Source organism: Culex quinquefasciatus, chromosome 1 (assembly GCF_015732765.1).
Source record: "Culex quinquefasciatus strain JHB chromosome 1, VPISU_Cqui_1.0_pri_paternal, whole genome shotgun sequence".
Classification (NCBI taxonomy): domain Eukaryota; kingdom Metazoa; phylum Arthropoda; class Insecta; order Diptera; family Culicidae; genus Culex; species Culex quinquefasciatus.
In genome coordinates this window covers 70,855,932-70,878,188 of record NC_051861.1, presented here as the reverse complement: position 1 = coordinate 70,878,188, position 22,257 = coordinate 70,855,932, and the positions used below count along the sequence as shown (strand labels likewise).

The window sequence follows — 22,257 nt, the reverse complement described above, 5'->3', positions numbered from 1 at the left end:
GGTTGCCGGAGTCTCGAGTTATGATCACAAATGTTTACGGTAGTCGGGTTTGTACTTGTGTCAAACACGTTCTGACCTGAAATCTCTTTTCCTCAATTACTGCAATTTTCAGGGTGTGTCAAGAAAGCACGACATATTTGAAACTTCTTTCATATGAAGAGTGACAACAATGCACAGAGTTTTTTCGGTTTTCTTTGAATATCTCTGGATTGAAATCGAATTTCGGGGTCAACCTTGATGAAACTTTCAGAAGTGAGAGAAAGACTAATTTGAAGTCATGTGAGACGAACTAAAACAAATATGAATAAATTTGGGTTTTAACTTACTTGTTCATATTAAACATCTCATTGTTCTGACTGAGCAGATTAAAGTCAATCTCCGGAACCTTCTCCACTCCAAGCAGCTCGCACAGCGTCTCTGGTGAAATTTCCGGTAAAATGCGCCGGATCAGCGCCGTGACCTGCCTCTGGACGCGATCACTCCCTGTGTGCAACAGCGAGAACAAATCCTTCAGCAGACCGTGCTGGTGTGACAAATACGATCGACCAACGGCACTTCCGGACAGCGCCAGCACCATGCTGAGCATTTCAAAGCAGTACGTGTCGTTCAGCTTGAGATTCTCCTCAAAGTCGGTTTCATTGTCTGCGCTGAACATGACGTTGTGCTCCCACTCTTCCCGCGAGCGCAGCGCTTCCTTCTGGATGGCGTGCACAATGTGGACGATGATCTGCTTCTGGAGGTGACTCAGCTTGCTACGGCTAAACAAAATGCCGACCATGTGCTCGCGTAAATCGAGCGACTCCGTTGAGGAAGAAATGACGGTTGATTCGGTGATCTTGGACGAAGTCGGGGTGTTTGCACCGAAATTTTTACCACTCTCGAGAATTAGCTTCCCGAACACCTGTCCCGTTAGTAGACGGAAAACACGCAGCGTTTCTGCTTCGCAGTTTTTCTGCTGGATGTAATTGGCGCTAGTGTGTTTAAGGTTATGCTTGAACTGGGAAGCTTTGTCTTCGGCCGTGTAGCCAAGCAGTTTGATCTGACGAACGCGGAGGGTCGCTTCCGGGCCACGGAATTCCATACGGTAATGGGTGCACTCGTCGTCGGAGATTGTTGCCGAAATCCAGCTGCACACAAGTGGATCGACGTCAATGGTCTTCAGGAGTGATGTTTCGCCAAACGAGCTGCCTCCGTACAGAAGGATGCTGGACACTTTGTTCTGTGAGAAGATTTGTTGAATTACAACATTTTCAAGAGTAGGTATAGTAGATAATACGCACCCCAATATCCCGACTGTTGTCGATGTGAATACAGATAACCTTGCAGTGGTAATTGGTTCGATTCATAGTCAGTTCGATGATCTTAGGTTTGTTCCGATCCTCCTCGTCACTTTCCCAGAATGTCTCCGTCGAGTTGTCTATCAACGAATTTGCCAACGCAGGTCGCGATGAAACTACAAGCTGGAAATTAAGAAGTTAGTATGTCTTCCTTTAGCGATCAATGTTAATCAAACTCACATCGAAAATCTCCGTAATATCGCTGAGCATGCTGATCCGGATGCATTCCTCCGTAAACACATCGACGGCATTCGAGTAGGAATTGAACATGGCCACTGACGGAAGCAGATTTTCATCGTTCTGCTCCTCAGATTTCGACAAAATTTTCGAAATGTTCCCGAAAACGTGCGACCGGTGCAAGAACTGGTGGTCGGATTGTTTGAACTTCAACCCGAAACACTGGACGGCAGTCTTCTGCAAGGACGATCCCGACGGCAGGAGCAGCGTTAGATCCGCAATGGTGTGCAGCAGCGAGTGCAAACTTTGGGAGAGCGTTTGCGAGAGTGGTCCGTTGAACTGGTTCGAGCCCGGATGTTCCAGACCAAGCACTCCCTCGTCCAGCTTGGGTTCATCCTCGCAGTCGTGTGTCGAGTACGAAAGCGATGAAATGAACCACCACATGATGTCGTGCAGTCCGATCGGTTGCGTCACGGATCGAAGCAGCCAATTTAGGGCTTGCAAGCTGTAAATGTTGCAAATTGTTTTCCGCAGATTCCGGGTCATCAAATGGCGAAGCTTTTTCAGGTCATGCTTCTCCAGCATAAAAATCATCGACGGACGATTGAGCAGTGACAGAGCTCCCGCCTGAACATCAAGCTTATAAGCTGAGTTGCCCGAACTACCCGATCCAGAACCGTCCGACTTTTCATCAACGTTCTTCAGCTTCTCGCTGCTCTCTCGAGCGTTGCTGTGGTACATCTCGAGGAACTCCGAGAAATTTATTTCCTCCGGTCTCTTTCCACTCGCAAGCAGTGTCGCGCGGGGATTTGTCTGAAGATTGTTCTTATCATTGATCTTGTTGTTCACTTTGTTTTTACTTCTACTGTTGGGAATGTTTTCTTTAACCAAACTGTTATTCAACAAGTGCTCCGGAACAAGTTTTTGCAAATTAACCGAAGGATAGTTTAGAAGATTCGAGTCCCCACTCGTACACGTGCACTGCTTTTTACGCCTCATAACCACATTGCAGGGACCATCGCCCTTGCCACCAATTTCGCCCTTTCCCACCGGATTGTACTCTGTGGCGAGCTTATTCTGTGGTGTGTTCCAACCCTGGCCCATTGAGAAGCTCCGATGAAACTTACTCGTGGAAGGAATTGCCGGCGACGTTTGGATGTTTTTCATGTACGAATCAGCCGCCTCCATCGAGAGGTCTTCGATTACCTGAAAAGTTCGTTAGAAAATTGTGTTAGAAAGCAATTCAACTTTCCTAGCAGCAAAGAACATTAACCTTAAAATCGTAAGCATGCATATCACCAAGATTCATCCCAAGCAAGTCGCAGGTTAGATCGTTGTTAGTTTTTGCCCCGAGGGTTTCCATGCTAGCGAGCAGTTCTGGTGGTGGCCACATTAGTTCTGGAAAATTAGTTATACCAAAGGTGTTAGAGTTAGTTTAGTTGTTAGTATATAGATATTGTCAACTGGGGCAAATCAGGACAACATTCTGAATAGGGACAGTAGCTTTTAAAGCATTCAAACGCTATAAATTAGGAAATCGATGCACTAATTAAGTTTATCTAAATTTCTTCCAACGCCCTATTTGTCCCGATTTGCCCAAGATGACGGTAAAGGCGTAGTAGCGTAAAAGAACTCAGATTAAAACGGATGTTGTGCAGGAGATGCTTATTAAGACACTTATGACAAGTATCAGCTCGTTTGGTAACACAAATGGTTTGTCTTAAGTGGGCTTAAGTTATTGCATTTTTTCCAGAAAATCCTTTTTGCATTAGTCGCTGTGGAAAAGCTTTGACTCGAAAAATGTAAAAAAAAAATCCAATAAAACCTCCTAGGCCCACCTGTACTAATGCATATATCTAATCGTCTTCACACTTGCATCGGCCCTACATTTCTCACTGGGTTGTGACAGGCACTCAGAACAAGGATCAAGACAACTTAAAATAGTTAGATAAACAGACTGCTTCAAATCCGCCGTACGATTTGTACACAACCATCGCCGACGAGTTACCACCGCTGCTGTCCGCAACTTTATCCTTGGAATTGGGTCCTAAAATGAAGCTTAAATTTGTGATATTACGCTAAAGCTTATTTTTCTGAGTACAATGACCCAAAGGATTTAAAATGGATTTTTAAAACAATATTGAAAAACTACCTTCGCGGTCCATCTTGACAGATAATGTCCTACTTGACAGATCGTCCCAAGGGGGCCATAGTTGATCCATCGAAAATATGTTGTCTTTTCAATTCATTATTTTTGCATTTAAATGAAAAAAAAAGTGATCAGAGATGGTTTTTAATTTTGTGTTTAACCGTTGTACATAAAAATTTACATAGGGCTATACTGCCGTTCTACGCATAATTGTCCCACGTCATTTTTGGACGATTCTGACCTTTTATCATTTTTAAGTTTAGTTTTACGTATACTTTCAGAAAAACACATAAAATCTAGTAATTTGTTAAGAAAATCATTGAAAACAACACCAAGTCTGTTTGTCCCATCGTTGAACTTCTACGCATAATAGAGCTTTATGACGTTTCGCGTACGCACACTAGCGCACCATTTGATTTTGCTGGCTGGACAAAATTTAACCTCACTTTTTTTCGTGTACGTACACGCAATACATGCGCACGTAAATAACTCTATTGTCCCACCAAGTATTTTCTATCATGAAATCATGAGTTTTACAAAGCATTTTATCTTGTTTACCTGGTAACCTGCAAGAAGGTGCAAATAAGGGTGATCAAATGTTAACCGGGGTGATTAGGAACACATAGGGCGAATAGGAACCTACGGGACAATTATGCGTAGAAACAAAGAAATCGATCGAAAAATTTTAATCGCGTTTTTCTCAGTTGCCTTTTTTTGAACATGGGATAATTATGCGTAGAACGGCAGTATAAAAGTCTATTGACTTCCCATCGAACCTTCGACTAAGGATCTAATGTTTCATGAGACAAGCCTATTATGACAACCTACCATACTATACATCCAACAACATCTGCAACGCGGTCAACAGCAGCGAACCCGGCGAACCCGCTGCCTCATCATCCCTAAACACACCACTTCATGCGGAAAAGGTGTCCTGGTTCACGGAGCCACCTTCGGTTTATCAATCGATGCAAAGACTTAACCGACATTATCTGCTTTTAAAAGCTTTGTCTAGACTCTATTCTTACAAATTACAGGCACTCATTGGATGAATGTCAAAAAATAATCCTCGATAGAAATATAAAATATTCTACACTAAGACTACAGACTATAGAGCAGCGATTCTCAACCTTCTTCTAGGCTGGTACCCCCTACCATGTAAATCAAGTAGGCTCGGTACCCCCGTTGAGAATCGCTGCTATAGAGGGGTTTAAACTATTCATTCTGTAAAATTGGTGCGTTTTTGTTTTTGCCATTATTGAGTGCACAAATCGTGTTTCAGGGAAAAACTTTACCGAAGAGGGTGAGGAGTTGTTATTATTTATTACGTCGTCCCTAGAAAATGAGATTTCTTTTCAAGTTATTCTGGCAGTACTACCTCAGAAACGGCTTAATTCCAAACCAAAACCAAAATTCATCAGAATGGACGAACTTCTTCGCACTCTTCGGCAAAGTTGTTACCTGAAACAGGATTTATGCGCTGATTATGTCCATACCCGGATGCATCCACCTTTGGTTAGTTTTCAAATGTGTGCCTGTAATAGCATTCGTTCCGGACAAAATTTCAAGCAATTCTGATAACTTACCACCACCACTCCAGTGAATGTTTTTATCATCAAAGTAATAGCTCGAATCGTACGAATCATTCAAATCAACGTTCTTATATCTGCTGCTGGTTGATTGTTCATGAACTGCAGCTGCATCTGAAGTGCCGTTTGCGGATTTGTTGATAAGCCCTACAACATAATGGTAATGGGGTTTTCTGTAACACAGTTGTGATCAAGTTCCACCTACCTCCGTTGTAAGAGTTCAGTTCGAGCAGGAAAAAAGAATTCTCCTTCATTATGGTAAACAGCTCTGATGGAATTGTGGATTCCGCTCCAAACCCTAGCAAAATGTTGGAACCACCTTCCCCCTTTCCACCTGTTTGATTCGCACCGTTAAAGTTGACATTGTTCGACACTTTAGCTGTGTTGACATATCTAAAATAGAGGCAATGCGTTACAAATCGTGTCTCGCAGATTAACCCTAGCAAACGAACTTTTGTCTACATTTTTCACACATGAGATACCAGCTGGACACGCCCTGGCCACCATCGCCACAGTTACCGGCCCATCCCTCGCAGTACACGCCAATCGAGTTGTAACCCTTTCCTTTGGCGTACTTGCCACAGCCTGGATGAACGATCCGCATGTGATACGTAACCGGAATTGGCAGGAAAACGTCACACAACTCGCACCAACAGCCGTCCTCGACCTTTTTCTGGTTTGCGGCTTTCGGGTTGTTGGCCGACTTTTCCTCAGTCGATTTGTTCGACTTGAGCGAGCTACTGCAAAGGACGAATCGAAGTAAAATTACTAGTGGATCTTAGAGGGTGAGATAACGCGAATCCTATACTTACAAATCATTTTCCTTATCATTGGAGTTGGTCTCCACCAAGTGTATGAAATTGCAGCAAAGCTGATCCCAGACGTACACGAGGCACCGTAACGCGGGAGGCAGCGCACTTGGTTGTGGATATTCGCCATCTTTAGAAGAGAAAATGTCCGCATTTCGATTGCGCAACTTTCTGTTGTGCACGCAACAGTTTCCAATCTTGGCCAGCGTTTCCAGCGTCGAAGGACGAATGTTCAAATAAGTCCCGGCATTCGAAATCTCAACTGAGTGACGCTGTAACACCTTCTGCTCCCTAGTCAGGAGATGCTCGTGTGGATTTCCAACGGGCATATTCTCGCTCTCCTTTTTCGAAATGCTGGGATGAAACTTGAGGAAGGACGCGCAAGCCATGGCGTCGTGGACGAGTCCCTCGTGCCAGAGAAAGGCGGAAAATACGGCGCGTAGAGTTTCGGCGATCGATGGCGAAAGGGCACGTTTGGGCAGTTCTTTGGACTCGATTTTCAGCGATTTGCTGTTGAACGGCGGAATGCTGGCGGAGAAGTTTCCATCAGGAGCGGCGAGATTTTCTGGAGATTTGCGGTCCTGGGGAGGAAATGACGTAAATTAAGAAAAATTGTGTGTTTACTAATGTTACAATATTTACATCCATACTGCCATCCGATTTCGATACACTTTTGTACTGCAAATTCTTTGAGGTATCGGATTTGTTACTACTGGACGAGTCACACCTCCTCACTAAAATATTGAAGAATGTTAGCAAATATTTCAGCGATTTGTATTAAATATATGTTACGTGAAAAGATCTCCGGGCTAACGCTTCGGCTGCGGTCAAAGGATCGATTTCCCAGACTTCTCGGATCGTGGCCCTCACTTTTGCGCTTCCGGGGAGATTCATTCTCTTCGAAGCTGTCCCCCTTGAGCCACTTCTGGAGGGCTTGCATCTTTTTGGCCCCGCCGCCAACAACGCCCGCGATTGCGGCTCCAATATTGCTTTGGTTCAAGTTGGCAATGTTAATGTTTGCCGCCGCGGCCGCAGCCGCCGCCGCATTGGCTGGACTTTCATCTGTTGTTGGAGGTTGCTCTGTGATCTGGAGTAGCTTAGCGGCGGCGACCAGTTCCTCGCCATCGTTTGCGGATGACGCCTCGTCGGTGGGACGATCCGTCTTCATAAAATCAAAATAATCAATGGTATTCTCATTTTCTTCATTTGCATCAGAAGTTGTGGGACTGCTTTGATCTACCTGTTCCATCAAAGCTTTGGTTGAGCTGGACTCCAGGATCGGATGTAGGAGTGTCTTGCCCAGGTGCTGGTTGTACTGCAGACACCACGCTTCCGTTGGGAACCAGCTGGAGGTGCAATGCTCACGGATTGATTCCGTCGATAGCCGCACCCACAAACCATCGTCGTTTTCCATCTGTAAAATGTTGGTTGGACCAGGTTGAGCAAACCTTGCTAATGAAGAATCTGTGTTTGTTTCGTCTTCTGGGTTTGCTGAGTAAATTTGCAAATTAATTATCAAGATGGATTTAAAATTTGTACGCATGGATTAGGAGCCAAGCCAACATGTTTGCCTAAGTAATTATAATCAAAAACTGTGTTAGAGAATATCATCGATGATCTCACCAACAAAAACTTGCACATCGCAAAAAATAATTTGCAAATTATTTTGCATACTAATATTAAAAACCTGTTACATTATGCCAAAATCAGTGCTGAGTGCTGAACTGCCATTCTACTCAAAATTGTCTCAGTCGAAACATGTAACTGAGAAAACCCGGGATTGAAATTGTTCCACCCTTTTCTGTCATTCTACGTATACCTGTCGCATTACGCACAGTGTTCGGGATGGCAAAATCAGGTGAAATAAATTGTTTACGCCATTATTTGACATCCTAGCAAAGTTGTGTCTTCGGAAGAGTTATTGTAGATAGCTCTTATTATCTTTTGATGTTATTGAAAAACAGGGAGACGATTAACCGAAATCTAACTATATTGAGTGACATTTTTTGAGCTTTTGTGCATTCGGCAAAGTTGTAGAAGAAAACAAATCATGAAAGTTTTCAATACTTTCGAGATATAAGCCATTTTTGCAAAAATGGCGATTGCGAAACAATCAACGAGAACATCGAAGCCAAATGCTTCAATTGTGGTGGCGACCATTCAACCAAGAATCGAAGCTGCCCAAAACGTGTGGCCAAGAAACCACCACCTCTGGTGGTAAAGAATTCGAGCTACGCCAAGCTGAGGAGTGTAATGTCGCTGTGCACAACCAAGCCAAGTTACAAGCTAACTACGTTTGGGATCAAATTGCTGTGTTCCTCCAAGGAGCGTTTTGAGACCGCGCGGGCCCAATTGATTGCGAACAAAGTGGAGTTCTACACCCACAAGAAACGAAGCGGGCGGCAACTCCACGTCGTCGTCAGAGGACTTCCACTGGCTTCATCTGAATTCGTCAAGAAGAACCTCAAGGAATCACAAAACCTGGATGCTGTGGAGGTGCACGCCATCAAGAGAAAGGGAGAGTTCGCCTCCTCAGAGGAAACTCCGTATATTGTTACGTTCCCCAAGGGGTACACCAACCTGAAGCAGCTGAGTGGGATCGAGCGCTTGAGGAGATTTCACATCCGGTGGGAGGCCTACCGGAACAAGCGACCGAACGTGACCCAGTGCAGGAACTGCTTGCAGCTGGGTCATGGAACCAGAAACTGTCACCTCAAGGGGAGGTGCAACAACCGCAAGACGAACGAGTGCAAAGTCCAGGAAGCCCAGCCAAAGCGGTGTGCCAACTGCTCTGGAGCCCACGAAGCTACGGACCCCTCCGCTGCCGGGCGTAGTTCCGGACGGAAAATCGAAGGATCGCCCTCGACCCGCAGGAAGTAGCCAAGCAAGGTGGCTCCCGAGACGGTGGAGCCACGAAGAAGGAAGCTGGGAATGTAATCTACAGTTCGACTGAGCTGTGGGGGATTTTCTTCGAGTACATCGGCAGGTTCAAGACCTGCAAGACCCGCTTGGACCAAGTGACGCTCGTCAGTTACATGATCTCCAAGTATGGAATTTAAGGAGTTGTTTTTGTTTTTTTTTTGTTATTATATATTGTTTTACTGATCCTCGGTCCCAACCTGGTCACAGCACCTAAAAGGACCTAATAAAAATAAGTTAAGAAAAAAAACCCAGTTGCTATATTTTTAAAGGACAAACTTGGAAGAAATTTTACGGGCCTTCTGAAAAAAAATACACTGAGAGAAAAAAGCACGCCACTTTCATGAGATATTCTGCTGCCAAATGCAAACTTATAGGAAATTGGACGAGCTTTCCGGTAAAAACATATTGAAGTGTCTGTAAAATCATGTCTTACATAAAGAAATCGCCAAAAATTGGCAATAATCCCTGTTTTATTTTCAAGATTCAAGATTCCCGTGTTCGATTTTCCAAAATTTTTAAGCTCTGACCACTTAAAAACATGAGACTTTTTGCTGCATCTTAGGCTATTTCCACAAAAATTTTGAACGAAAAAAAAATTGACTTTGAAACATAAAAATCATAAAATCTCATGGAAGCAGCGTATATTTTTCTTTCAGTGTATTTTTCCCCAGAAAGCCCGTCAAATTTTTTAAATGTTTGTTTAACCATTTTTTGATATGATGTATGTATGTTAACCCTCCAGGCCAGATGGTTAATAAATGACCTAAATGTCAAAATTTTCAAAACAAGACTATAGTTTTCGTGTGGTCATAAGGATCATTTTCCCATCATTAACTAAAATATATTTTTTTAAATTCAGACCTGCAAGGGTTGAAGAAAAACTGGCTTGGATAATTATGCGTAGTACTTTAATGATGGGACAAACTTGGTGTTATTTTTACAGTTTTCAGAACATTGTATACTTTTCTAGAAAAATTTCTGAAAATATTCACCGAACTAGACTATATGGTGACCAACAGCCAAAATCGGCAAAAAATGGCATGGAACAATTATACGTAAATCTATTTTTGCTTCAGTTCTAGAATGTAGAAATTAAACGTAATAATGGAAGGTGTTTAAATTTATGAGAAATAAACTAATTAAATTGCATTGTTTCGCTGAGATTAAAGTTCTTAATGTTGATATTTTTGGACAATTGATGAGTTTTCTCATATGGATGTTTATCAAAAAGTAATATATCATGAAACAACAAACAGATCATCCACATTAAAGACCCTCAGGTTTTTTGTGGTCTCTATTGCAAATTTCCGCTCGAACCAAAAATATATAAAATAAAAAAGAGGTTATGAATACACTAGCAGTTCAAAATGACTTAAGTTTGACGGTAAGTTTTAAATACTGTCAAATTAAAAAAAAATGAAGCAATCACTAGGATGTTCTCATCTCATTTGCAAAATACCCTCAACACATTAGATGAAGCAAAACATCACAAAACAGGTATAATCAAGAAAAACCACCTCGTCGATGTAGGAGACGATACCGTTCAGCTTCACTATCCCAATCTGGTCCGACTGCAGCGTGGGGTGCAACCGGACGCGCAATCCGGCCGAATTTTTCGCGATAAACTTCCTCAGCTTGGTCGGCGGCTGCACCTTCTTCAGTGTGGTTTCCTGCGACAACGGCGGCAGTCCGGCATCAATCACGTCGACGCGATAGATTTCTCCACGCAAACCCCATCGATCGTGATGGTCAGACTGTAGTTCCCGGAATGCTCGGCGTCCAGAACACCCCGTACGTGTTGTTGCCCAGATCGTTTGCGGTCAGGATCTCGGTGGTTTTGCTTTGGATCGTGTTACAGTAACGCAACTCTTCGAACGAGTACGGCTGATACGGTTTCATTGCGGTAATTGCCTTTAGGCAGCTCTTTTCCTTCTCCTTAAAGGTGCACTCGTAGCCGATTTTCGGAGGCAGTGCGGCCCCGCCCAGATACAGCGAGTCGTTGCGGGACTTCATGTGCATCTTCCGATTGCCCTCCGAGATAAGGTTGCTGCCGAGGAGGCTTTCACTTCGATCTGGAGAACAAAAAAAAAAGCCGAGATTGACCAAACTGAGACACCCCCACATTCAACGGTCCAACGCCACTTACCTTAATTCCCGGGACGAAGATCTCGTCGCCGTACTGGTCGCGTGTTTCGATTATGAAATGCGAAGGCCAACCGCAACGCAGCGGTTCTTGCGACATTTTGATCTCGCACTTGTTCGGGTCCAGCCGAGATTCGGGTTGAAGCCAGGCAGCCAGCCGAGCCCCGGGGGAACCCGCCGCGACGTAAATAAAATCCTTGAGGAACTGCTTCTCGTAGCTTTGCTCACTGCGGCGAAATTAGATTAAGATAGAGAAAGAGAATATTGTTACTAAAGGGTAAGAACCGAGATTTTGTGGATTATTTGGTGAAATCGAGAGCTCTTAACTCGAGAAATCACTAATTTGTTATGATAACTTTTAAGTTCTCTCATTCAAATTGAGTATCGGCACAGATGCAAATGATTATTCGAAGCATGCTGGCTGCATATTGCTGAAACCTTAAAAACTACACAGAGAAAAATCATGGTAATATTACATCTGGGAAGGGGTACATCTTTTATGTCAGAAAAAAGGTGTAATTTTACCTCTGGAAATGTGTAATTTTACCACTTTTCTGGGGTAATGTCACTTTTTCAGTCTAAATTGAGGTAAAATTACATCATAAAAGAGGTAATATTCAACCTTCGAAAATTACAGCTTCCAAATTTACATTATTTTTTTCTGTGTAGAGTTCACTGACTCGAATTGATCTCTTGGACCCCTGAGTATCGGGAGATTGAGCTGTTAATTTATTTATTGTTTTAAAATTTGATCAAAAGTTGAATTTTATTGTGTCGAAAAACTATTTCTACACCGAATAACTTTTATAGACCTCAAACTGCATGTAATTTTTTGACTTTCTAGTGTATACCCTTGAATTCCTGTAAACATAAAAAGATGCGAGAAGTTTTGAACACATTTTTTTATAATTTAAATATCTAATAAATTCCTCCTTCCTTGAACATATCTGGAGTATTTTTAAAAGGTCCAATAAACTAAATTTTCAGTATTTGCTTTTTGGGTATTTTTTTAATACCCCTGACTCAAGGTGGTTTCAAAAACACCCAAAAAGCAAAAAAACTGGATATTTGATTTATTGGACCTTTAAAAAAAACTCCAGATAATATAATTATTATTTTAGATATTTTGTTTTAATTTGTTTTAATTGATTAGAAGTTATTATGATTTACTCATAAAACAAACCCGGTGACGATTGAACCCATTTTTGTAAAAGTCACCTTAAAGAAATGACCAACAACATGAAACACATTATAGCAGCATTTTTGTAAGTCCCAATCTCACTCCCAGACCCAATGACGGTATAATGAAAATGTATTGTTCGATAAGTTACGATCGAATGTAATAATCGCTGCCATGTTTTCAAACTAGAATTCAATTTCATAATTGTATTCGGATCGAACTTTTGATTCTAAATTAAGAAAATTCTGACAAAACTGAAACAATAAATTTTATTTAAATTTAGGTAATAATTTCATAGGCGGCAGAGCAGATCACACTGGGCTGCGTGGTGGCAGTCGTCGTGTTACGCACATTGCATGGCCACTGCTGGCGGTAGAACAATATTTATGTAAATTTTGAACCATAATACCATTTCCCCTATCCCACGGGTAGAAAAACAAGTTCTCACTACCAGTACCTACTAGCATGCACAAAAGTGAGTGTATGCCCCAGTGACGTTATGTTTGTGATCAGTACACAATGCCGCGACCATAATCAACGCACTTTTCAAAGAATAAAGCGAGAGAAAGAGAGAGAGAGAGAGAGTGAATTAAAAAATATCTCTAGAGCCAGCAGCACAAGTGCATATATGCACAGAGAGGAAGTGTGTGTGTGTTCGGTGTAAAGTGAAATCCATTCAACTTTTTTTAGTTTTAATTCAAAACTTGTTTGTCTGCTTGTTGATTGCGTGGGGATTATACGCACACGCGTATAAATTGATTGCGTTGATGTCTTTTCGTGAGAACTTTGTCCGACGGTACAGTGGGGCACCTTTTAAATCTAGATTAAATTTTCAAAAGGTCCCATCTGCATAGGAAACCCATGAGGGATAAGTTGTTTTGAAAATTTAATCTAGAAATCATCTTTTTCATAACCTAAGTTTTTCGAGATATTCTGAACAAGTTCAAAACTCAAATCATCCAAAAATATTCAATAGTTCTCGATACGAACTATCACTGTTTTTCGCCCTCAAGGATTGTCCTGTTGGATTATTCCGATTCATTCTCAGTCACTAATCGAATTCAGGAAAAAAGAAACAGTCATCGTCATAACTGGTTGCAGGCTCAAGGTACTGACTGACTTTACTAGCACCGACGACGCTAGGAGAGTGTATGCAACAGAGGTTTTGGTTCTGCCACAACAGGAGATGTGCGGGGTGATTCATCCAACGATGGAAAAAGAGAGTGCCCACAACTTGTCTGCCCGACTTCCAGCTAACTGACTTCTTGCGGTTGTCGGACGGAACAAAACGACAAAAGCAAAGCGGAAAAGAGAGGGAGAACAGACGGAAAGGGTCGGACTGGCTTGGCGCATAATAAGCAGATTAAATGGTTTAACTTTGATTCAACAAGCCGACGACTTCTGGTACGACCACAACGGAATTTAAATTGCAGTTGTACATACATGCATGGGTAGGGGAAGGTCAGATATGATCGATTGTTTAAAATTTGCACAATAGTCCCAATGATAAAATGAAGCAAAAAACGCGTTGAAATAAAAAAAAACATCCAGTTCCAAAAGACAAACAATTTTAAACAAATATTATCAACCCAGACAGGTCAATGAAACATGTTGGTACCCTTTTAACCCTCTAACGCCCAGAGCTGTTTGCTTATCGTAAAAATAGTAAATGGCTTAATTTTGGTACAATAATGCAGGAAATACTTTACTTTGACCCACAAACATCGAATTGAGGCAAAAAAGTAGAATTTGAAGTGGTGCACCAGAGCACCATCAGGAAGATGAGCAACTTTTTTAAACCACAAAATCTCGTTTTCTTCAAATCTATTGGTTCATTTGTTTGAAAACGCTTCGAAATATGTTAAAAACTACTTATTCTTTGCTGTAAGACCATATTTCTGAAGTATTAACTACAAATTCTAAAATCTCTGCATTTTCAGGTTTCTTTGATTGGCTCATTCAAAACCCACAAACAACCATTTTCATGAAAAATGAGGAAAATAATAAAATTATCGGTCTAATAACAATGTTTTGTCTTGTTTATGAATAGTCAAAACGTTTATAAACTTTTGTTTTGATAAAAATAAGCTTTTTCTGTAATTTAGAAAAAAGTGTTCCTGAATATTTAGTTGCTCATATGCCTAGGTGGTGCTCTGGTGCACCAAATGAAAAAGTTGAAAAACACTTAAAACCGGTCCAAACTCACAATGTTATTCACAGGGTTCTTGTCCAAGGTTCAAATGATAGCAAAACATTTTTGTTTCATAAAATTTTGTGTTTGGTATTTTTACGGGCTTTCGAAAACAGGTCTTATTTATTTCCCTAAAATTGGCCCATTTTTGTTTACATTTCACACTGTAACTTTGCTTGTGCTTAACCAAATTTGATGAAATTTGGGGAGATGTTAGTATACATTCTACATGAACACCTGCAACTTAAAGCATCATGAAAAGTTGTGTCAGTTCCGAGATATTTGAGTTCAAAGTTTTGGTGCTCTGGAGTAACCATGGGCGTGAGAGGGTTAACATTTAACATATGCAACAGATAAACCGAAACACATGTATAAATGATACACACACACTACGAAAACGATCATGTTGAACGTAAAGATCACATATCAAAACATGTTCGTTCCTATTGGAAAGAATTCTGTTCTCTGAGAAAGAAGGGATCTATTTTTATGAGGCCAGATCGTTTTGTAGGTAGATGGGGAGTATTGATCAGCGTTTTTCATTAACTTTTTTGCATCATATCTGAATCCATCATCATATCTGCACAGTTGCATGTCGAACATAAATTAAAATGCAGTACAGACTCGATTATCAGAAGGTTTTATGACTTCGGATAATCGAATCACAAAATCGTAAAAACCGTCCCCTCCCAAATCCCAACGGGACTGCATGTGCGTAGCCTTGGAGCACAGTGCACAGTGGTCCAGATCGCAAAATTATGTGGAAAATGGATTTTCCGAAAAATGGTGACGTTTTGGAGCTTTGGTGTCTTCAGAAGAGTTGTTGCAAATGGAAAGGGGCAACTTTTGGTTTAGTTTAAAATCAGGGTGGTTCACAATTAGGGTGATTTTGAAAATCTAACTTTTCAGGAATATTTTTGGGAATTTTTATGTCTGCTAAAAAGTTGTTGGGCTGGCCAATTCAAGCAACTTTGTCGAAGACACCAAAATTTTATCTCAAATTTGCAATCAAAAATTACTTAAGTGAAATTTTGATAAAGTGCACCGTTTTCAAGTTAAATCCATTTTTAGGTAACTTTTTTGAAAATAGTCGCAGTTTTTCATTTTTTAAATTAGTGCACATGTTTGCCCACTTTTTGAAAAAAATATTTTTGAAGAGCTGAAATTCTCCCTATTTTGCACTTTTGAACTTTGTTGATACACAGCAAAAAATCCGATGGTAAAATCGCATGCAAAAGCATGCCTTCGTCAAAATAAACACTTAATATTACACACTGCATGTACAATTTTTGCAAACACAAAAAAAAGTTGCAACCGACGGGATTCAAACCCAGCACCAACAGTAAGAACTGGCGCCTTAGCCCGCTCGGTCATCAGACCGATGAAAAATGGAAAGGATAAACGTATATGTGAGCTTGACAATTCGGTCAAGTAGGTTTCCCATACTGATGGGCTACATATTTCAGGGTGTAAAATTACATGAAATTGCATAAAATAATGCAATATTTATTTTACACCCAGGCGTTTTACACGCAGCTGGATTACTACTTTTTTAGCTGTGTACGACTCGTAGTTGCTGAGATATTGCCATGCAAAGGTTTAAAACAGGAAAATTGATGTTTTCCAAGTCCCACCCAAACAACACATCATTTTCTAATGTCGATATCTCAGCAACTAATGGTCCGATTTTCAATGTGAAATTTTCCGATCATGTCTGAAAAAAAACATTCAAAATTTTTAAACCAAGACTAACATTTTAGAAGGGCGTAATGTTGAATGTTGAATATTGTACTTTTTGATTGCAAATTTAATTTTACATCGAAAAATGAAGTTGAAAAATTTTTGCGACCAATTTTTCGATTTTTTGGAAAAATCAGAATTGATTCAAAAATTCATAACTCGCTCAAAGATTTTTACATGACCTGGAAATTTCTGAAAAGTTGGCATTTGATGTCCTAAAATAAAAAATAAAAATAGTGTTTTTTTGCAAATCAAGTTTTAGTGACAAAAAGTTAAATAAAAAATCACCATTTTTTACCGTGTATCATTTTTTTCAGTGTAGTCCATATCCATACCTACAACTTTGCCGAAAACACCAAATCGATCAAAAACTTTCTTCAAAAAATACAGATTTTTGAATTTTCATGCATCATTTTTGTATGGCCATCTGCCAAATTTGTATGGAAAATTATATGGACAAACTTATGATGCAAAATGGCTTCTTTGGGTATACCGAAGTCACCAAAAAAGTTTCAGTCGGATTAAAAAATACAAAAAAAATCGAAGGACTGAAATCTGACAGAACTGTTCTGCTGCAAAAATTGTTATAAAATGTGACATGTTCTGCAGCAAATCCACTGTTGCAGATTTTGAGATATATTTTTCCTTTGGGTGTACGGAATTAACTTTTTGACCAATCGCAGTTTTTCTCATAGATTTACGATTTTTCTATAACAAACTTTCTACAACGTTAGCTGCTGCCCTGTAGTCCAAGAAGACAGCTCTTTTGGGCTCAATTTTTACATATTCGGAATCCTCGGGAAATTGCACGTATGTTTGAAGTTAAAAAGTTGTTAATTTGATTAAAAAAATGCCATTTAGAATGAATCAAAATAATGTTTAACATTTTGTCGGATTAAGGGTAAAACAGATATTCGTCTACTTGATACAGCATTTGCCGTATTGATCACAAAGTTAACCAAATCAATTTTTTTTTCAAAAATGTTTTATTTAATTATTTTTTAAAATCAAATTTACGACTCGAATACTTCAAACTTGCGTGGAATTTCCCGAGGATTACGAATATGTAAAAATTGAGCCCAAAAAGTGCCGTCTTTTTGGACTATAGGGCAAAAGTTAACGTTGTAAAAAAATTGTTATAGAAAAAATGTAAATCTATGGGATTGTCCATAAAAATTATTCCGTAGGCTGTTTTGCATATTGGACATTTATGCGAACATGGGCAGTATAGTCCATGAAATCGACGTCGTCATGCTATGTTGTCGCACCCGCCATTTCGACGTTCCGAGAAAAACGCGTTTTAATGTTTGACCTTGAATAAACAAAAACGAAACCACGCAATGTAAACAATAACAAACACGTTTCGTATGGCTGACCAATCTGTGCATTGTCCCGAAGTTTGGTTAAAGTTGGTTGCTGGAGTCCCGAGTTATAATTACAAATGTTTACGGTAGTCTAACTTGCACGTGCGGCAAACGCGTTCTGACCTGAAATCGCTTTGCCCTTTGTCGCACTTACATCAATTTTCAGGGAGTGACAAGATAGCACGACAAGATTGAAACTTCTTTCATATGAAAAGTTACACAAATTTTCGGATCTCTTTTGGTTTTCATTGAATATCTCAGGATTGAAATCGAATTTTGGGGATCTGTGAAGGTCAAAAGATGAGACATTGTGAGCTGCACAAAATGGCGTTCTTAACTCAATTTGGCCCAAAATGCACGTACGACAAGTTAGCACGACGTCGACGAATTTACATATCTTTTGACCTATGAGAGTATGGGTGTTGGAGGCTGTTGCAAAAAGATATTAAGGTTTTTAAAAAATCCATTTTTAACAGTAACTTGCAAAAGCTATGAGAAAAAGTAAAATCTATCCAAAATGCATATAGCACATTTTGAAGGGCTTCAAAATACCTTTAAAATGCATCCACGAGAGTTGGAATTGATCTAGTTTAACGTGAAAGGGAGCAATTTTATGAATATTCATTAGAGTGTAACAAAAATGACTTTTTGGCGGGCATTCAAGGGTTTGTTCCGGTGGGCATACTAAGCCCAAATCCAAAATATGGGCTTGATTGGACGTAACAGGAGCTGGCGTTCCGCCCTTCAATTTTAAATGGGATTTAACCCATAAAAAAGATTTTTTCAAAAATGACACTTTTTGAGGCATTTTGGCCACCAATGCGTTTGCCAAAAACATCACTGGCGTGTAGGCCAGATCCTTGCGCATCTTTTGGTATATATAACATTGACATTTGGAGCACCCTGGAGCTCGGTACAGGCCTTCAAAGTTTTACATTTTTTAGAAAAATCGGTACCGGCAAAATCAAATGGCGTCTAGGGCGTTGGTAAACGCATTGGTGGGCAAAATGCCTCAAAAAGTGACATTTTTGAAAAAATCTTTTTTACGAGTTAAATCCCATTTAAAATTGAAGGGCGGAGCGTCAGCTCCTGTTACGTCCAGCTCCTGTTACGCCGTTACGCTCCTATGTCGTAGAGGGCTCATATTTGGCATGAGTTCAACTCATGTATAGATAAACAAACGCTGAAAGTTTCATCCAAATCGGAGCACCTCGATACGACCTGTTACACACTTGTAAGATTTTTATGAAACACCCTAACTGCTCGACTATTGTGTACCGGTTTAGATGTCAGATGGTTGACTACCCGCAGGCGTATTTGGCTCTTGACTGTAAAGGCCAAAAGAAAGATATCCCTCAGTCCCTAATATCCACAAATGTTAAGCTTGCTAGACTTTTTTGTATGACTTGCTCTCTTGAGTAAATGTTCTCATTTTACTCTCTCAGTAGCTTAACCAATCAGAAGTCCCGTTCTACGCAAGTCGCACATGATCGTATAAAATTGCGTTCATACAAAGACGAGGTTAACTTACATGTTGGTCCAAAAAGGGAAGCTCTTTCTTTCTGGTGGAGTACTTTGACCTGTGAACAAGTCATTTTTATAAAGTGGAGTGCAAATTAAAAAAAAAAAACGAGAACTTTGTTGAGAGTGCGCTCTTTCTCAACTTTTTTTGAAGTAAGCGCGATCGTTTTGTAATAAAAGTTATGCATTAATTTTGCTTTTGATTTATTTAGTTGATTTTGTCAAATGACAAGTGAAATTTGCTGCTGGAATTAAGAATATTTTGGAAACTTGGTATCAGGTAAGACTTTTTATGAGCATTTTGTGGTATAGTGAAAGCTAATTGCGGTTACTGCGTTGATTATGTGCCCTAGTTAACGTGGGCAAGTTGTCTGGGCTGGAAGCCATTATGAAGCCCATCGAAATTAGAGGTTAGGCACACCGCGTGCTCGGTCAGTGACGAAACTCGTCCGGAATCGTTCGGAATCGTCGCTAGCGTCAGGATTCGTTTGAGATCATCCTGTTTCGCTGAGGGTTAAAGCCAGCAGCAAGCCAGGGTTGTGCTATTTACCGGTTGCGGACGCAGCCATTGTGATCTAGTACTTCGGTACGCTAGTGGCGCACACGTCACTTCCAGTGGGTTGTCAGCGGCACCGCTTTACGTCAACACAAAGCCGTACCGCACCGACGAAGTCGGGACGCAAACCTCGTTTAAGCCAAGACGTGCGACACCGAGCCCGTTACACCGCTCGGAAAACTCCACCGACGCCCGGGGACGCCTTTACCCCGATGATCTGTCCACGCACGAGGGCCCATTGACCACTGCCAGGATTCTGGCCATCCAAAAACCCGTTACAAACCTTGAGCACAAACCCTAGGCCGCCCTCCGAGAAGTCTGCACGTGGATGTAAGCAGCCCGACGCATGAGACACGTGCGTCAAGAGGTGCGTGAAACCGATCGAGCCAACCGAACGAGACAACGAACGTGCGCAGCTACGTGGGATCGCCGTGGGACATCCGGTAGGACCGACGAACAACTACTAAGGTCAGATCTATCTTTTGCATTATATAAACGCCCCTGTTCCCCTGAAAACACTAAGATTAATCCCTAGAGTAGCTTGCTAGCTTAAGTCGATTCTTTGCGCGTCGCGCCAAACAGTCAGACCCCGCAGAGTCAGGTGTGACGTCACAAAATCTAGGCCAGATTGCAATAAAGGGAATTGCCTGTGTCCAAATCTGAATTGCGAACTCTTCTGAATTGAAATTTCGCCGAATAAAATACTCTTTGACAAATTCAATAAATTTAATTTGTTGTTCGCGTACGAATTTTGACTTTTACTATATTTATCGACTTCGAGAAAAGTTGTCATCCTAAATTAGTCTTTGGGGTCGTATTTAGTCGGAAGTTAGAATTTCCGCTCTTGGACTAAAGTTCAGTTAACCAAAGTCTCAATCCCTATTCCTAGTTTTGCTGCTTCTTTGCCTTTACAGTTAGATTCCGTACAGTCTGGTCATCTCGGTACACTTGGTTGGTCGAATTGGTGTTTCTGATTCTGATAATCTGTTGGCCTGCCCTGAGAAGGGTTGTCTCAAAACGGGTAAATTTAAACGGAGTTAAAGGTCCTTTCACTTGGAGAGGTGGCGCTTAAGCCGTTTTACTTGAGGAACAGAACGGAACGTTACACACTGGTGAAAAACTCGCTCTTAAGCATCATACTTGAGGTCAACAATCAAAAATAAGCCAACGAAAAAAACTGGTTTTCGTGATTCGATTATCCGAAGTAAAATTTTGCGAAGGCCTTCGAATAATCGAGATTGGAATGTAATAAATTTCAAAATTTAACATAAAACTCAATATTCTAATCCATAACAAAATTCTTGCTTTTGTTACAAAACCTGTACAATACTTTTTGACGATTTGAATGATCGGTGGTAGTGCGTCCATCCCGGGAATTCGCGGGACAAAATTACAGCTGTTTTGTTGCATATTGTTTTGATTTTTTTTATTGATTTCGTTTAAAACAAGAACAGGACAAAAACAATTAGTACACCGGTTTCCAAATTTATTGCTCTAAAATCTCCTGTACCTAATCAAACTGCACTCCCGATTTTCCCAAGTTGGCGGTTGTGACTTAACGACAATTTTTAAAGTATTTTAAAGTATTAAAAACAGCTGTCTTTGTTTAGATTAGATGTAGATGAGCTAATTATTAATTATTATTGAAAAGCATAACAAATTTAACGAAAATATAGATTCCATGACTGTTTCAAAAAAAAATGTAGGGTTCCCGGGAATTCCCGGGATTCAAAAATATTTTTCCCGTTTTCTGAGAAATTCAAAACCCCGGAAAATTGGGCGCCCTAATCGGTGGGTTGCAACCGGAATCCGGATGTCTCTGGATTTATAACAGTTTCATTGGGGTAGTGAAAATAAAATCATAAATTCTATATATTCATGTCAAAAACCGCCACCAATTTTTGTAAACTAGCTTATAATTTAGGAATGGCGTTTAAACATATTTTTACCATTATTATCTAACTTTTTTTTACAAAATTCTGACCTGCGGAACTGAAAAAATGACATATCAGGATTCCAATTTCAAATCAAATTATAAAAAAAGTTGCAGGCGTGCCCGATTTTCAGTTTGAAAATCCGATGTTTCAAAAGTTTTTTTGTATAACAGAAAATAAAGACTCAACTCTAAAACGTCACACGAGCACACCACGCGCGGGCTTGAACCACCCCACCATCGCACCTACACACAAGAACAAACTGGTTAAGGCCCAACCCAGAAGATGGTAATGGTGAGAGCCCGTCGGCCTACTACCATGATATCTGGTTTGTGTAGTGTGTGATGTAGTCGGTTCTTGCCTTGCGCGCAGGTCAACCAGCTTCAACTCAGTCTGCTTTGTGGGATAGGCGTACGAGCACACAGACCGTGTCGTCGCGGGCGCCGTTTTCGATCCTCTTTGCTCAGTTGACTCTCCGGGTCCGGGTTCGGTCGTGTCGTGGGAATGATCGTTTTGGGGTTGAGTGAAGATAAAGAAACAAAAAAATAATAATATTCCAAGATCGAATGGGATGGGTTTCGAGTCGTGCATAGAAATTAAAGTGCAATAGATCTGTGTGTATCAGTGTGTGGCTATGGTGGCCAAG

The 22,257-nt window shown here is 40.7% G+C and overlaps 1 protein-coding gene across 1 annotated transcript in view; it reads right to left on the bottom strand.

Annotated features, from left to right (window-relative positions):
- The window catches only part of LOC6034412 (E3 ubiquitin-protein ligase highwire), a 63,255-nt gene that overhangs the window by 4,436 nt on the left and 36,562 nt on the right, over nt 1-22,257 (bottom strand). Inside the window, 14 exon segments of the mRNA XM_038258412.1 lie at nt 327-1,219; nt 1,281-1,460; nt 1,518-2,720; nt 2,788-2,912; nt 5,250-5,399; nt 5,458-5,645; nt 5,705-5,992; nt 6,065-6,642; nt 6,704-6,795; nt 6,854-7,475; nt 10,501-10,706; nt 10,709-10,753; nt 10,756-11,030; nt 11,065-11,352. Coding sequence (XP_038114340.1) covers nt 327-1,219; nt 1,281-1,460; nt 1,518-2,720; nt 2,788-2,912; nt 5,250-5,399; nt 5,458-5,645; nt 5,705-5,992; nt 6,065-6,642; nt 6,704-6,795; nt 6,854-7,475; nt 10,501-10,706; nt 10,709-10,753; nt 10,756-11,030; nt 11,065-11,352 — 5,133 coding nt within the window.